Source organism: Carcharhinus amblyrhynchos, chromosome 13, assembly GCF_965287045.1.
Source record: "Carcharhinus amblyrhynchos chromosome 13, sCarAmb.v2.hapA, whole genome shotgun sequence".
Lineage (NCBI taxonomy): Eukaryota > Metazoa > Chordata > Chondrichthyes > Carcharhiniformes > Carcharhinidae > Carcharhinus > Carcharhinus amblyrhynchos.
The window spans coordinates 29247796-29265496 of NC_137336.1; the positions used below are offsets into that span (position 1 = coordinate 29247796).

The following is a 17701-nucleotide window of genomic DNA, read 5'->3' on the forward strand; positions in this document are numbered from 1 at the left end:
GTTGTCAGTCCTACAGTTGGTGGGTGTAGTTCTTGGATAGCTTCTCTAGAGAAGGCAAACTTGAAACAGGTTTGAGTCCCAGTGAAGTCCAGGAAAGTTTTGGGAGTGCAAATATACACATAACAGAGTTACAGCAAGTATGCACACTTTCTGATGCTAATGCCAGACTTTCCCCTTTTCTCCTTAATGGTTGTTTATTCTATGTTTCTCAAGCAGCACATATATATGACTATTATCAAAAATGACAATATAGCCGTAATCTACTCTATCTGTACATTGGCCAATACTTGATTAATTCATCTCGTACTAAGATTTGCCCTATCTCTTTAAATGCAGCAAATGTTCAGTTTATATAGGGTGAGCCTGCATCTGACCTACAATCGGCAAGCTTAGAAACATCTTGATCGCTGGTCACAATGATATTGTGACCTTGTTTGAAATAGAGTTTAAATATCAATGCCAATGTGAGGCACCACAATTAACCCTTGCCTGAACTAAAAAATATGACAATCTGGCTTGCTCGATTTCTGCTCCTTTATTTCCTGAAATGCATTGAAGAATCAGGTGCAGCAACTTCGTACCAGAGAAATATCAACTCCATTTTATCTGTGACTATTCTCTCGGGTGATGCAGAGATGCCGGCGTTGGACTGAGGTAAACACAGTAAGATCTTTCACAACACAGGTTAAAGTCCAACAGGTTTATTTGGTAGCAAACACTAATGGTGTTTGGTACCAAATAAACCTGTTGGACTTTAACCTGGTGTTATGAGACTTCTTACCAGGCCTGTCAGTGGTTTTTTTTTTATTAGTGTTACAAGTAGGCTTACATTAATACTGCGATGAAGTTACTATGAAAATCCCCTACATGCCATAGTCCGGCACCTTTTTGGGTACACTGAAGGAGAATTTAACATGGCCTATGCACATAATCAGCATGTCTTTTGGACTGTGGGAGGAAACCAGAACACCCAGAAGAAACTAACCTAGGAGAACATGCAGACTCCGAACAGACAGTTGACCCAAGCCAAGAATAGAACCCGGGCCCCGGCTGTGTGGGGCAGCAGTGCTAAACACTGTGCCACTGTGCTGCAGGTGGAAGCACAAAGAAGAAACTTGCTGTTTCCTTCTACTCTTCACCACCTTCTTCCAGTGTTTAAGTTATGGAACTGTCTATGCCTCATTATGCTAATATACCACAAAGTTCTCGAATGATATGCAAATCCATCCATTTCCAAATGATAAAAATGTTGTTTCCTTCTACCCTTCACCACCTTCTTCCAGTGTTTAAGTTATTGAACTGTCTATGCCTCATTATGCTAATATACCACAAAGTTCTCGAATGATATGCAAATCCATCCATTTCCAAATGATAAAAATGTTGTTTCCTTCTACCCTTCACCACCTTCTTCCAGTGTTTAAGTTATTGAACTGTCTATGCCTCATAATGCTAATATACCACAAAGTTCTGGAATGATATACAAATCCATGCATTTCCCAATTATGCCTTTTTGAGAGAGAGTGAAAGGTAGAACAGGGAGAAATAAAATGCTTTTTCTAAACTTGATAGATTAAAAACTTTGTAGGGAGGACATACCAAAATACTCTAAAATGATATGTTGTATTATTACGATTTCTTTTATATTCTTTGGAATTCAGTATTGTTAACCATAAACTCATTCTTTCCAATTTTATTTAAAGTTTATTTATTAGTAGCAAGTAGGCTTACATTAACACTGCAATGAAGTTACTATGAAAATCCCCTAGTCGCCACACTCCGGTGCCTGTTAGGGTGTATTGAGGGAGAATTTAACATGGCCAATTCACCTAACTTGCATATTCTTGGGCAGTGGGAGGAAACCAGAGGACCCAAGGAAATCCACGCAGAATGTGCAAACTCCACACAGACAGTGACCCAAGTGGGGCATCAAACCCAAGGCCCGGTGAGGCAGCATTGCTAACCAATGCGCCACTGTGCCGCCCTGTAAAAATAGATACTGCTGAAGCGCTGTCATGGAACCTGGCATCTCCCCACCAGGTAATTGAACCCCGACATCCCAAATGACAGGGGGGATACTAACCTCTACATTAACGAGGAAGCTGCATTTCCATTCTGTGTTAGTACTTGGTTATAACGATCTTTGGTTATAAATATCAAATCAGAGCAATTTGTTTTCAATATATCACATGCATGAAATCATTTTGCATGTTGAATTCATCTTGGTTTATGGTACAGAATTAAACAGTTCATGGGGGCACCCAAGTAGAGACTGATTGATCTGCCCTTCATAATAAAATAAGTCTTTTGCTTTGCGTCTGGTGTTTTCTCTTTTGAATCGGAACAGTTGTCTTATTAATCTGTAATAACAACTTTCCTTGTGTTTTTTCTTTGTGATCCATTTTCAAACAACAAAATTTCATAGGAATGAGATGGCAATATCCCACAGACATACAAAGCAATGATATTAAGAGTAGCAAGTGACAAAAATACTGCATTGGACTAGCCACTTGCTGTGTAGAGTGGATCTAATTAGATTTTGATGCATAACAATAATGTGAAATCAAATCAAATTAAAATGGCCAGGCTATTTTTTTTTCAATTGGGAAAATCAGAGATGAAAGGATAAAGCACAGCCTTGCACATTTCAGGCAGCACAATGGTTCAGTGGTTAGAACTGCTGCCGTACTGCGCGAGTAACCCAGGTTTGATTCCCGGCTTGGGTCACTGTATGTGTGGAGTTTACATGTTTTCCCAGTGGGTTCCCTTCTGGTGCTCTGGTTTCCTCTCAGAGTCCGAAAGACGTGCTAGTTAGGCGCATTGGCCATGCTAAATTCTCCCTCAGTGTACCTGAACAGGTGCCAGTGTGTGGCAACTAGGGGATTTTCGCAGTAACCTCATTGTGGTGTTAATGTAAGCCTACCTGTGACACTAATCAATAAATGTCAACTTAAAACTTAAACTGTTTTAAATCAGAAATGGAAGGATAAAGTACAGCCTTGCACATTTCTGCCCAATAAGATGTAGCAACAACTATTGTCCAAGTATTTGTCTGAAGCAAAGATGACTTGGTGCAGTGAGGAGTCCAGCCTGGTGCTGTGCTGGCTTGATGTGGAGATGCCAGCGTTGGACTGGGATAAACACAGTAAGAAGTCTGACAACACCAGGTGTAAGTCCAACCGATTTATTTGATAGTAAACTCGCAAGCTTTCGGGTTAGTGCGACATGAACCCAAGATTCCTGTTGAGACTGTCCTCGTGTGCGGAACTTGGCTATCAGTCTCTGCTCAGTTACTATCTGTAAGCCCCATGACTTGCCTGGGTTTGCTAAACCTCACTCACTGTGCTGTCTGGAGACAATACACACCTCTTTAACCTGGGCTTAATGCTCCTTCCAGTCACATTGTTGGCCACTTTAAGACTTGAACAGCAGGTTAGGTGTAAAGACTCGCATTCTAATCAGTAATCTCTAAACTGTCTGTGCTTTATATGCTCTGTCTGAGGCTAGAACTCTCCATTCACCTGACGAAGGGGCAAACCCCGAAAGCTTGCGAGTTTACCATCAAATAAATCGGTTGGATTTAAACCTGGTGTTGTCAGACTTCTTACTGTGCTGGCTGACAGCTGTTGTTCTGGCCTGTCCTTCACAGCGTTTCCTAGTAACCGGCTGCACTGCACACAAACTTGAGTGAAAGGCCCGCCCATTCCCGGGCCGTCATCGTCATTTCCTGTTCGGCTATTGGCTGGTGCGTAGGGACGTTCGGGGAGGCCTGGCAGACGATTGGTTCGTCTCGCTGTCAATCACCGGCCGCTGCTGGGACGCTGGCTAGCGAGTTACTGTGCGTCTCTCCGGCCCGCTCCGCCAGGGCCCAGGCCACTTCGCCGATGCCACTCTCAGCATGGCGGCCTCCAGTCTCCTCACTTGATAGATGCGATTGTCGGTATCAGCGGGCAGGATGGGCGGCTTGGTGGTCAGACTGGTTTTAATCGTGGCCTCGCTGATGGTCATCAGAGCGAATGCGGACGGTAGGTGACCGGGCGGGGGTTGTCGGAGGGCTGCTGCCTCCCTCCCTCAGGGAATGATGGTGTGTCTCCCAGAGCAGGAATCATGCAGAAAGAGAGCATTCGTATCACAGTGCAGCAAGGCCCCTACACTGATTGTGGCAGCACTCTTCATTATCAGACAGAAGTTTTCAGAGATTTGAATACATAATCCAGACTAACGCAGCAGTGCAGTCTAAGTTGCTCTAGGTGTTTTGTCTTTTGGGTCAGATGATAAACCGAGGTACCGTCTTCACTCTCGGCTAGGTGTAAACATGTCATAACCACCACTCCTGGAAGAGCAAAACTGGCCTGGTATCCTGGTCAGTATTGATCTTTTAACCAACACCCTGAAACGCCTATTGCCCAATTAATGTTTGCAGGATCTTGGGCAAAATTTTGGCCTGCACATTTCCACATTTCTTAGATCATTGAAACCTTACAGTGCAGAAAGAGGCCATTTGGCTCGCCGAGTCTGCACCAACAACAATCTCATCCAGGCTTCATCCCCACATCCTTACATATTTTGCGACAAATCCCTTTAACGTACGTATCCCGGGACACTAAGGGGTAATTTAGCATAGTGAATCAACCTAAAGTTTAAAGTTTATCTAGTCATTAGTGTTATAAATAGGCTTACATTAACATTGCAATGAAGTTACTTTGAAAATCTTGTCGTCACCATATTCCGGCGCCTGTTCAGGTACATTGAGGGAGAATTTATCATGGCCAATGCACCTAACCAGCACATCTGTCAAACTATGGGAGGAAACCAGAACAGCCCGAGGAAATCCACGCAGACAAAGGGAGGACATGCAGGCAGTGATCCAAGCTGGGACCCTGGCATGTGAGACAGCTGTGCTAGCCATAGTGCTGCCCCTAACTAACACCCTGAAACTCCCATTAGCTTATTACCGGTTGCAGGGTCTTGTTGGGCACAATTTTGATTTACACATTTCCACATTACAACAGTGACTTTGGCTGTAAATGGGACAACTCGAGCTTATTAAAGGTGCTAAAACGTGCAAATTTTTAAATTGCAACCTTTTGTAGCAAGCGGAGACAGTATATCATTGATCAACTTTGGAACTTCAACTGGCTGAACAAATCGATTAGGTCTAATGTTTTGGGCACAATGGAACATTGAACAGATAGAACTGTGTGTACACTATACGTCTGTTTTGTCAGCGTAATAGCGAAATTACTTAAGCTCTTATATATTTTTCAATGGAGCAATGAAAATCATTGTTCCATATTTTAATTTTGTGATGTTGCTTACAAGTGTGGTCAGTGGTTACTACTTCTGTTCTTTTTAATGGCTGCATGGTAGTCATGCCCTTTACCAATACCCCTGGGCTTACTATTCCTCTGGTCAAAAATGGTATTTTGACAACTTCTCCATTACTAAGACTTGGGTGTTTTTTAATATATTGGGCGATTAGAAATTTTAAAAAAACTTGCATTTGTGACTCAAAGTGCTTTTTAACTCCTGAGCGGTGACACATGATGAATGGACTCCATTCTATGATCTTATATCAATAAAACAATGAGTTGTGGCTCAATTGCAACACTTATAAGCTATTTCTAGTCTTACTGCTAACATTTTTCCATTGTCAATAATGATTTTGAGCATGGAGCAGACAGTCTTGTTAGCTAAATTTTCAGAGTTCTTTTTGTAATTGGATATAAATATCAACAGCAATTACACAATATGTAGAAAACACAGGAACAAAGTTTCTTGGCAGTCAACAGCAAATTACAGGGAAGACCTGCAATCATATCACCAATACTTTACACATCCAGAATCAGAAGCGGTAGTCATGGTACCACTGGATAAATGAATTAAATGCTTGTACAAAATCGAAAAGTAGTTTCAGGAACTGATATGTTAGCACAGGCACTGTCCTGCCTTCTGGAACTATAGTTTGAAGCAGCATAGAAGTAATAAAACCCTTGAGGCAGGTTTTGATAATCTTTATTAAATTGTATAACTAGAGGCTGTACAGACTGAGCTTTGTGAATGGTGGAACACCAATATGATAGGAAATTGCTTATTAAATTCTAGAAAAACACTATGGAAAGAAATGCTTAATTATTTGCTATTTATCTAATTTACATATTCATATTTGAAGTGTTACCATTTTTGGGGGGAAAAGTCACAAAAATTTAAAAAATTAAACAGTAGTTTTGGTTGTGTTGCTTACAGCTTCAGCTCAGAAAAGTCTTGTGATCTTAAGTTTATGTAGTCATACAACATTTTTAATCAAAGAAAAATATTTTTTTGAACAGCTGAAGTTCAAAGAGATGACAGTCCTTCAAAACATCTGTCTGCAGAAGAGAGTGATGACATAACTTCCAATTCAGTCAGTAATGTTGAACTTGAAAGAATGGACGAGCAAACTAAAAGAAAATTTCCAACTGCAGAAATTGCTGATGCTGTTCTGGGAACTGGAATTCCTTCTAATCAAGAAGCAATATTGTCTCTTATTCAGAATATAAAAAATGAACATACTGCCTTTGAAGTAAAAGATACACCCTGTGCTGATGTGAGTGGAGAAAATGGAAAATGCAGTGTGCCAGAGGAGATATTTCCTTCCCTTACATATATCCCATCCAGTAGTCCGGAGGGAGAGGTGCCTGGAGAGAGAGAAACTGGCATTCTGCAGCCAGTACCAGTTGAGAGCCCAGCAGCAGAAGAAGCCAATGCTACTGAAACAGCCAGAGCACCGAAAGTAAACTGTGATGAGAGGAATATGACTGGATTAGAGAACCTCATTGTCCAAATCCTTAATAGCACACAAGTAAGAGAAATTTACTAATTTACCCCTGTAATTATATTTCGGAGAATTTGCTGATAATTTCACAAAGTCTTGCATTACTTTAACCATTGCCATGTATGCATACGTATAATAGTATATTTTTCAAAGTCTAAGCCAACGCTATTTTATGTGCGTTTGCTGCCAAGCATGAGGATGATTGATTTTTGAAAAAACATTCTCCCTTTCCTGTTCAGAAACATCTGGCCCCTGCTCAGATCCTATTTACTACAGTATAAATGGGATTGGAATTTACAGACATGTGTTCCACTCTGCTGTACGGTTTGTTGGAACTTCAAACTGAATTGAATAAAAATCCAGAAGGGCAAAAATTATTAATAGTAAAATATTGGTACTGTAACACACAAGGGGGCAATACTGGATGTGGGTTTGTGCCCATGGTTGAACTCATGCTGAATTTGCTTTCCTGTTCAGGGAAATAAGCTACAGACTACCTGTGGGATAGGAGGTAAATTGTACTGTGGCCTTAATCATTGAATTTTGGAGATTTTTGCATAAACGTTACATCCTAATTTTGGAATTTGTAATCGAAAATGTCATTCTTTATGATGGTCTGCCTGGTTAGGAATTCAAAGCTGTGATTATTAGGTTACCTGACTGATAGTAAACCAGGACTTTAGAGATACTTTGGTTTATTGGCCCAGTGACTTTGAAGTTTTAATGCTGATAGCAATAAAAGAGCAGATTTTGCGTTTCCGATTCTGACAACCCCTCTAGCTTTGCAAGTACTCCAAATTTGCAGCTTTTATACAAGTTCTTGCCTGAATATTCGAATGGCTCCCCGCTGATTAATTAGTGGAAGCTGGAGCTGCTGCATTAAGCAATAAAAGACCTCTGTGCTATTAATTAATCGTGCGGTATCAATCTGCAAAATGTTTCTACTGGTTACTGTCTTATTGCATGGAATTGCTCCTGAAATTAAATGGGGGCATTCATTAAACTTGAAAGAGAAAAGGTATTGATTGCGAATTGTATTTGTGTGTCACAGAGAGATAATGCATGTTTTGGCATTCAGAGTATTCTGTTAAAGTTTATGATCTTGCTGTGGTAGTCAGAGACAGGTGCAGACTGATGCCAAGTGGTTTCTCCTGGAGGGATAGAAGATAGGTCACCCCGTGTTTGTTACAGATGCTTTGAACCAACACTGGCAAATTCCCTGACTGCCTTCTGCTCAGAAGTTTCATGTGGGGAACAGGGGAATCTGAAGAGGTGATAATGAGTTTTTTAAAAAATCCACAAATGCACTTGAGTTTCAAGCTTTGAAGTTACTGACTGATGCCAAAGCATGAAGGTATAAGTAGTAAATGCTTACAGATTGTCTTTATTGCAGTTATGTGCTGCACCAACATCTAGTAAGACACATACACATATATTACATTTTTCTTATGCTATTAAATCAAGATTTTTGAAACAATATATACCCGTAGGAATCTTAAAATCAGCTCCCTTTAACTAATTATGTTATAAATCATGACCAAAAAAGCTTTTTATGTTTGGACAGCATTGCTGCCTCACAATGCCAGGGACCTGGGTTCAATTCTGGCCTTGGATCACTATCTGTGTGGAGTTTGCACGTTCTCCCGTGTCTGCACGGGTTTCTTTCTGTAGTCCAGAGATGTGCAGGTTGGGTGGATTGGCCTCTTAGTGATAGGGGGAATAATAAACACGTGGGGTGCTGGGGATGGGGACTGGGTGGGATTGTTGTCGGTGCAGACTCGATGGGCTGAATGGCCTCCTCCTGCACTGTAGGGTTTCTATGATTCTATGTTTATGAAACTTAAACATATAATATGAATAAACTAGTGAGTAAAGGCATTGAGTCACGTGGACTAGAAGGTCCAATATTCAATCATCTTCCATCTAGTGCAGTGGTCTCCAAACCCTGATCCGGATGCGACCCACTGTGGGCTGGATGTGGCCTACGGGCCGTAGTTTGGAGACCCCTGATCTGGTGACTAATGCTTAGAATATGTACATCTGTGAAGATGGCTGAGGATGAATTTGGGCTTTGCTGAGATGCCATCATGATGAATAGCCTCCAACTCTTATTGTATGGACTTACTTGAACAGCCATTTGTCTGAACTATGAGTGAAACTGCATGCTAACAGAAGTCTGTGTCATTTGAGGAGGGGAAAATATAGGGGAGAAGTGTCCATAATTACATTGATGGTTTTGCAGCATCGAAACCTGTTTATGCTGTGATATATAGAGGTGAACAAATGTGCCAGTGACCCACACGTTTCTTAGACCAGTAGCCAATCTCAATCATGCAGAAAGTAGTTGATCCAGGCGAGGGAAACTTGGTAAAAATAAGTAATCAACGGCATCCTTTTTCTTTAGCTGCTGCTGACTGTGCCAAGGTACTGTTCCTCTTTCCTTTTGGGAAAAAAGTGGTGCCATTGCAAAGAGGTACTGATAAGTTTAAAAAAGATGGGTGAAAGTAGAAGGGGTGGAAGAGTTAGGGATAGATTATGATTGAGCAGGAGATTGAAAACAATAGGATAAGCACAAGATGTAACTGCAACTGCACAGTAGATTGAATTTTCAGATACCTAGTAAATGAAACATTCTACACCATATTAAGCTATTTTTAGTATCTGGCTGGAGGATGTACAAATAGTTAAATATATGTTTTTCTGTTTCATTTCTTTGAGTATGGACTAAGGAATGCAATATATATATTTACAGGACCTAATGGAATTCCTGAACGCCAATGGCACTGATTGCTCTGTAGTCCTTTTCTACACGCCATGGTGTCGCTTCTCTGCGGACCTTGGTCCACATTTCAATGCACTGCCACGTGCTTTCCCTTCACTGCAGTTTCTGGCACTGGATGCATCTCAGCACAGCAGGTACTCGTAGCAACATTTTGGATTAAAGTTGTTGGAAACAGGATGTCATGGAGATAGTTTAAATAATCTTGCATTTGAAATAATTTGCCAAGCTAATAAATGTTTTGAAAACCATTTTTCCAACTTTGTTATTTCAATAATTTATTGGGAAGAAGGAGATGAGTAAAACCTTGGAGTTTTGGCAGTTGGGCCATTTATGTTTGGCTGTGTTCAGTTGAACCACAAGTTGAACTTGATTTCTGATTTCATGGTTGCTTTAGCCACAGATTAATTATTTCAAGATGAATGGGCTGAGTCCAATGTTTTATCCACAGAAGACCATAAATAAGTTGGGGCTCTGTGACAAACCATTGTCTCTACAGAGTGATGAAGTAGATTTGATTTATCCTTGCGCTGTTGAGTTGTCACTGTAAGCTGAATCAGATCAGTGAGACATCAAGTAAAGGATGAGCATGCTCCTGTAGAAAGAAGGGAGAATTAAAAGTTGAAGTAACCCTGGGCCGCTGTTTTGTACTTTCTAATGGGGCCAGATGCACTATGGATAAAAATCTTTGGAATAGATTACTTGATTCTTTGGCCCAGTTGACATGTGACATCTGACAAATTTGTTAGAGCTCTTTGAGGAGGTAACATGGAAGTTAGATAAAGGAGAACCAGTGGACATGATTTATTTAGATTTCCAGAAGGCCTTTGACAAAGTGCCGCATAGGAGCCTGTTGTAAGTAAGCTAATATAAATAAGTTAAGAGCTCATGGTGTTAAGGGTAAGATCCTGGCATGGATAGAGGATTGGCTGACTGGCAGAGGCAGAGATTGTGGATAAAGAGGTCTTTTTCAGGATGATAGCCAGTGACTAGTGGTGTGCCTCATGGATTGATGCTAGGATCAACTTTTCACAATGTACATTAATGATTTGGAAGGAAGGCACTGTAGCTAAGTTTGCAGATGATACAAAGATATACAGAAGGACAGATAGTATTGAGGAATTGGCGGGCTTGGACCAGTTAGGAGAGTGGGCAAAGAAATGGCAGATGGAATACAATGTGGATGTGTGAGGTTATGCACTTTGGAAAAAGGAATGGAGGCGTAGACCATTTCCTAAATGGAGAAATGCTGAGGAAATCAGAAGCACAAAGGGATTTTGGAGTCCTCGTTCAAGATTCTCTTAAGGCTAACGTGCAGGTTCAGTCAGCAGTTAGGAAGGCAAATGCGATGTTAGCATTCATGTCCAGAGGGCTAGAATACAAGAGCAGGGAGGTAGTTCTGAGGCTGTGTAAGGCTCTGGTCAGACCCCATTTGGAGTATTGTGAGCAGTTTTGGACCCCATATCTAAGGAAGGATATGCTGGCCTTGGAAAGGGTCCAGAGGACGTTCACAAGGACGGGCCCTAGAATGAAGAGCTTGTCGTATGAGGAACAGTTGAGGACTCTGAGTCTATACCTGTTGGAGTTTAAAAGAATGAGGGGGGATCTTATTGAAACATACAGAACACTGCAAGGCACGGATAGAGTGGACGTGGAGAGGATGTTTCCACTAGTATGAAAAACTAGACGCGGAGGGCAGAACCTCAAGTTAAAAGGACGATCGTTTGAAACAGAGATGAGAAGGATTTCTTCAGCCAGAGAGGGTGAATGTGTGGAAATTTTTGCTGCAAAAGGCTGTGGAGGCCAGGTCATTGAGTGTCTTTAAGACAGAGATAGATAGGTTCTTGATGAATAAGGGATCAGGAGTTGTGGGGAGGAGGTAGAAGAATGGGGATGAGAAAAATATCAGTCATGATTGAATGGCGGAACAGACCTAATGGGCAGAGTAGCCTAATTCTGCTCCTATGTCTTGTGGTCTTATAGATATAGAATAATAGAACATTTTGGAAGATTTTAATATGATCGCCACCATGACGTGGCAGAGAAGTTTGTCCCTTGAGCAATGCTGTTGGGTGCTCATGGTAGGACAAGCCATGGTGCAAGGTTGGGTGAGGTGGTGCCAGACAAAATGAGGTCTAAAAAGTCCTCAACCTATGAGTCCGTAGTCAAGAATCTGCATACAGGTAACAGAAACCACATGGAAATATCATAGATCAAAGCATCAAAGGCACCTCCTGGATCTTGTCATTGGGCCAAAGATTCAAGTGGTGTCTGGGGCAAGCAGTGGTATTGTCACTAGTTTAGGAATCCAGAAGCCAAGGTTATGCTCTTGAGACATGGGTTCAAATCCCCCCATGCAGCTAATATGAAGTTAGTTTCAGTGGTGATTGTGACAACTATCAATTATCATAAAAACCTATCTGGTTTATTACTATCCTTTTTGGAAAGGAAAACCTGGCATCCTTACATGGTTTGGCTTACTTGCAACTCCAGACCCACAGAAATATAATTGACTCTTAATTGTCCTCTGCAAAAGTCTTAAGCCCCTCAGTTCCAGGGCAATTAAGAGTGAGCAACAAATGTTCGCTTTGCCAGGAAGTGATGTCTTTTGGACAGATCATGGATAATTGTTGATGAACACCAAGACATTGCAAGGCCCAAAAGTCCAAGGAGAAGACCAATGTCTCAGCTGTAAAACCCCCTTCTGAAGAAAGGAATTCCAGTTGCAGCTCACAGCTGATCTGAAAAATCTTCACATGTCCAACTCAACTCAGACAGTGGGATAAAATAAAATCAGTTGTACTAGATTCCTGTGCCCAGACCATTGGATACGAACGTGTCATCACTGGACAGTTGGATGAAAAGGATGCTCAAATGTTTGACCTCAAGGAACAAAAACAAGCAGCCTTTGTTGCCTGGCAACCCAAGGTCACCACATCAAAAAACCAACATTCCAACAGCTCAAGGCTGACACCCAAAGACAAACCTGGATGATAAAATAATATTTATTTGGTGGGGAGAGAGACCCTAAGAGGCCCAACAAAATATGCTGTCCATCTTGACAAGAATCTCTCTCAAAGCCAATGGGGCCATATTTATAGACAAAATCCCCTTTATTCACAGGATGGTGTTTATTTTCTTAAAGATGACAATTTAATTAGTCAACACTGAAAATAATACTTTGAACAGTTCCTCCTTGACCATGAACCCATAGTGACAGATGATACTCACTCTTCAGGCTAACCCCCAGTATCCTCTGGTGGAATCCATGGTCTTGGCAGCTGAAAAGTGCTGCTGTCCCAGCTCCAGCTTTCTTGATTCCCAAATGGGTAATGTTCCAGGATAGGACAAAGAAAACACTTCCACTCTGAAGCTCATTTTGAAGCATGGCAACATTGACTTTAAGGAGTGGCAGGAACTTGTTGCCATTTATTCAAAATGTTGACACCTTGTCCATTCAGCTGCATCACACTTTGACTCACAGTGTCTCGATGATGAGGCACAGTGGTGGCACAGAAGGAAAGAAAAGAAAGCAATCCTGCAATCTCGATCCCACTACCTCATGGGACATCCTGTCCCGTGTGTCCAAAGATCTGTGGGTTGAGAATCATCTGTTCAGGCACATGAAGAGCCACAGCAGAAACTTGTGACCTGAGTAGCAGCATCTTCGAATCCTGGAACAGCCAGCGAATATGTTTTCTTAAACTAAAGAAGTATAATTGAGTGGTTTATGATTCATCTGTGATCTTTAACATTGTCTACAGTCACATTCTCAGTTATTTTATAATATTTCCAATCCTTGCAAAGTTTGTGTATTCTTTTGTGCTTTTATTTAATAGTGTGGCTTCTCATCTGAATACATTTTGATAATGTGCTAATTTTACAGTGGATGCCATGATTACTGAGCAGTATAATGCATCCTCTTCATCATTGAGAATTCTACTTAGAGTCATAGTCATAGAGGTTTACAGCATGGAAACAGGCCCTTCGGTCCAACTTGTCCATGCCGCCCAGATCTTACCATTAAACTAGTCCGAATTGCCTACGTTTGGCCCATATCCTTCCATACTAATCTTAACCATGTAACTGTCTAATTGCTTTTTAAAAGACCAAATTGTACATGCCTCTACTACTATCTTTGGCAGCTTGTTCCAGACACTCAGTACCCGCCATGTGAAAACATTCCCGCTCTGGACGCTTTTGTAACTCACCTTAAACCTATGCCTTCTAATTTTAGACTCCCCTACCTTTGGGAAAAGGTGTAGACTATCTATGCCCCTCATTATTTTATAGACCTCCATAAGATCATCTCTAAGCGTCTTACACGTTAGGGGAAAAAGGTCCCAGTCTATCCAGCCTCTCCTTGTAATTCAAACCATCAAATCCTGCTATCATCATGGTAAATCTTTTCTGCACTCTTTCTAGTTTAATAATGTCCTTTCTATAATAGGGTGACCAGAACTGTACACTATATTTCAAGTGTGGCTGTACCAATGTCTTGTTTAACTTCAACAAGATGGCCCAACTCCTGTATTCAATGTTCTGATGAATGAAACCAAGCATGCCAAATGACTTCTTCACCATCCTTTCCCCTGTGACTCCACTTTCAAGGAGCAATGAGCTATACCCCTAGATCTCTTTGTTTTATAACTTTTCCCAGTGCCCTACCATTAACTGAGTAAGTCCTGCCCTGGTTTGATCTCCCAAAATGCATCACCTCACATTTGTCTAAATTAAGCTCCATCTGCCATTCATCAGCCCAATTGATCAAGATCTTGGTGTAATCCGAGATAACCTTCTTCATTGTTCTCTATGCCACCAATCTTGGTGTCATCTACAAACTTACTAACCGTACCTCTTTAATTTTCATCCAAATCATTAGTATAAATGACAAATGGCACACCAGTGGTCACAGGCCTCCAGTTTGAAAAGCAACCCTCTCCCTCTCCAACCATCCTCTGTCTTCAGTCATCAAGCCAATTTTATATCGCATTGGCTATCTCACCCTGGATCCTGTGAAATTTAACACCACAGCAATCCACCATGCGGTACTTTGTCAGAGGCCTTCCTAAAGTCCACGTAGACAATGTCAACTGCACTGCACTCATTTACCTTCTTGGCTACTCCTTCAAAAAACTCGATTCGTGAGACATGATTTTCCACTCAAAACCAGGCTGACTGTCCCTAATCAATCCTTGCCTCTCTAAATATCTGTAGATCATGTCTCTCAGAATACCTTCTAAATACCCTCCAACAACTTACTCACTACAAATGTTAGGCTCACCATCCTATACTTCCCAGGCTTTCCTCTACAGCCCTTCTTAAACAAAGGCACAACATTTGCTACCCCCCAATTCTCAGTCAGCTACTTGTGACAGCTGAAAGAAGATAAAAGTCTTACTTGCACACGGTATAAGATATTATTTTCCAAGGTAATTAAAACCTTGAAGTATTATACTAAAACGTATGAGGATTTACTTGGCTCTAGGGGGTAGTGAAAGGAATGGAAATAAATTTAAGACTGTACAAAACAAAAATGCATATTTCTTCAGAATGCATCTTGTAACGTATCCAAACCATCTCTAGAAATTTTAGAATCATATGGAATATAACTCCAGTTTGGAGTCATGTCAGATTTAATATGACTTCAATAAATTTCTTTAAATATTTCGATTTTTGTTTGAATAGTACTCATTCTCTCAAAAGCATTTAGAACATTTTGAGAAAGAAAGCTGGTGCAAACACACTTAATATTGTCATGAGCAGCAGTGTTAAACTATCTTATAGTCTTTTTAAGTACACACTGCAGCAAGAATTGTTGGCCAGCAATGAAGCATGACAAAAGTAAAATGTTATAATCTACAAAATGCACAAGCTCACTTATCTAAATGAACCTGTCACCTATTTATTTGTTCTATTAACCTCAATAAATCTTTCTGCCTCGACCATAAATGGAAGAATCATTACACTTGAGCCTTTCTTTTCATCATCAAAAAAAAGGCATCAGGATTTGACAAATTGCCAAACCAACTTTTTTAAAAGTAGAAATTCAAGTTTTATATGTTATGTAAGATGATGAATACAAATCAGGATATGTTGCTTGATGCCAGCTCTTCATTGGAATTAATTATTGGTTCTGTTACTTTAAGCCTCTCTACTAGGTTTGGTACTGTAGCTGTTCCCAACATCCTCTTGTTCCAAGGTGTCAAGCCAATGGCCAGGTTTAATCATACGGACCGAACACTTTCAACGTTGAGAGCTTTCATTTTTAATCAAACTGGTTAGTAGCAATTCTCACCAATATTGGGGTATTCACTAAAGATATCATTTTTATTTAAAATTAGAACTATTTTTGTTCTGTGTTACAGATAAAGATTTGGGACCAGCGCAGTCTCATGATAAGCTAGTATTATGTAGCTATTTGTACAACTTAGAAAGAACAAGGGATTTAACCCCAGTTCATCTGACTTGCTGACCCAATGTTGTATTCAGACATCTCTCATATCAAAGATTGTACTTGTTTGGTAGTACTGATTACTGTGCTTTGGGTAGTTTTTACTGATTAACTTTCTTAAAATCTATACTTAGTTGGAGGCAAAAAGAATCCCGTTTATCTCCCTTTCTTTCTTCTTTTTACTCATTCTGTCTCCCTTTCTCCCTTCATTCCCCTACCCCATAATTACAAACTGCAGCTGAGACTGTGGATGGATTGTCTGTTCCAAGACTGTTATTGCTATCCTCACTACTGACAACTTAAACTGAATTAGCCATAAAATGTGATGAGAGACAGAGTCTGCACTCAACAACTGATTTTTCTTTCTTCTTCCCTGTGGTGAAGGGAATTCTCAGCACCTTCCCATGTGAGGCAATGGAAATTAGGAATTCATGGGTTTGGAGACTCATCGTGTATCTTAGCACTCAATAGTTAACTCAGTGCATTGCCTCCTTTCTTAAACTGTTAATATGCTGATGTCTTATTCCATTTATTTGTTTTTGGTGTAAATAAACCAGAAAATAGCAGAATAGGTCAGAACAGGATAAAAAGCAATAGTTACAATTTTAACACATTCAAATGTAATCTGCAATGCCTAATTATTTTCCATTGCAATCCATTTTAAACAATCTGATCTGCTTTCCAGGCATAGAAGCAAATGGCACCGTTGAGGTGATGGAGCAAGATCTGAGTGGTCCACTTCCCAGTGTTGCAGTGAGAGGCATTGACTGGCTACTTGTCTTCTCTGTGTTGTTTGTCTGTGTTTTTTTGGTTTATGGTACAGTGCAGTCAGATAGTATCAAGTGGTTGATCACAGGACAAGAGCATGAACACCAGGACTGAGCTCATGCAGACATTGATCACAATCCACCACAAAGAGGAGCTGCACCGGACACCTGGGAGCAGTGGAAGATGTTCATAAAGGAGTCAGCTTTTTAATCACACAATTCCTGTTTGTTCTGCAGCATTTAAATTATGGATATAAATATTCAATAATTAAGGCTGATTTAGTTTTGAATAAATGTTAAATATTTCCCACACTATCAGATGTTGAATTATATCTTTCTTCTCAGTGATTGCTTCTTAACATGCTTCAAAAGATTTGCCTACATGCACCAAATTCAGACATGACACAGGTTTAGAAGATCACCTATCTCTGACCCATAATTAGGCACATATTTGAATTTAATAGTATTGAGGAAGGGAAGGAGAATCCAATGTGTGGTTTGACAATGGTAAGTAACTTGGCATTCGACTTCATGCATGAGAATAAAATTAGATCCATTGGAGCCCAAGGAACAAACTCCAAACTTAGATCAGTGTCTATTAAAATGTTGAAGTTTCTATAGCTGGTTTACTGTTTGTCTCCTACTGGAGAGTAATGGAAGTGGGAAAGAAAAATCTGGAATATATTTTAGGAATGTGCTCAGAACATCTTGTTTGTGAATGTTCCCTAAACCATCTCAAAGCTATACAGAACTGTAAGGAAAATAATGCATTTTGATACTGAAAAGCTGATATTTGGAGAGGATGAACAAAGGGGCTTTATTAAGAGGAGAGGAAGGAGACAAAGCAGAAGGATCTGTGTACAGAATTGCAGAACTTGGTTGGCTGTAGC

General features: G+C 40.5%; 1 protein-coding gene across 1 annotated transcript; it reads left to right on the forward strand.

The window, feature by feature from the left end:
* Positions 1-3815: 3815 nt before the first annotated feature.
* txndc15 (thioredoxin domain containing 15) lies at positions 3816-17117 on the forward strand. Its single transcript, XM_080201450.1, has 5 exons — positions 3816-4022; positions 6327-6838; positions 9564-9727; positions 15740-15870; positions 16730-17117. Exons 1-5 carry the CDS (start codon positions 3926-3928, stop codon positions 16924-16926), a joined length of 1101 nt encoding a protein of 366 aa, XP_080057576.1. The 5' UTR covers positions 3816-3925; the 3' UTR covers positions 16927-17117.
* Positions 17118-17701: the final 584 nt, after the last annotated feature.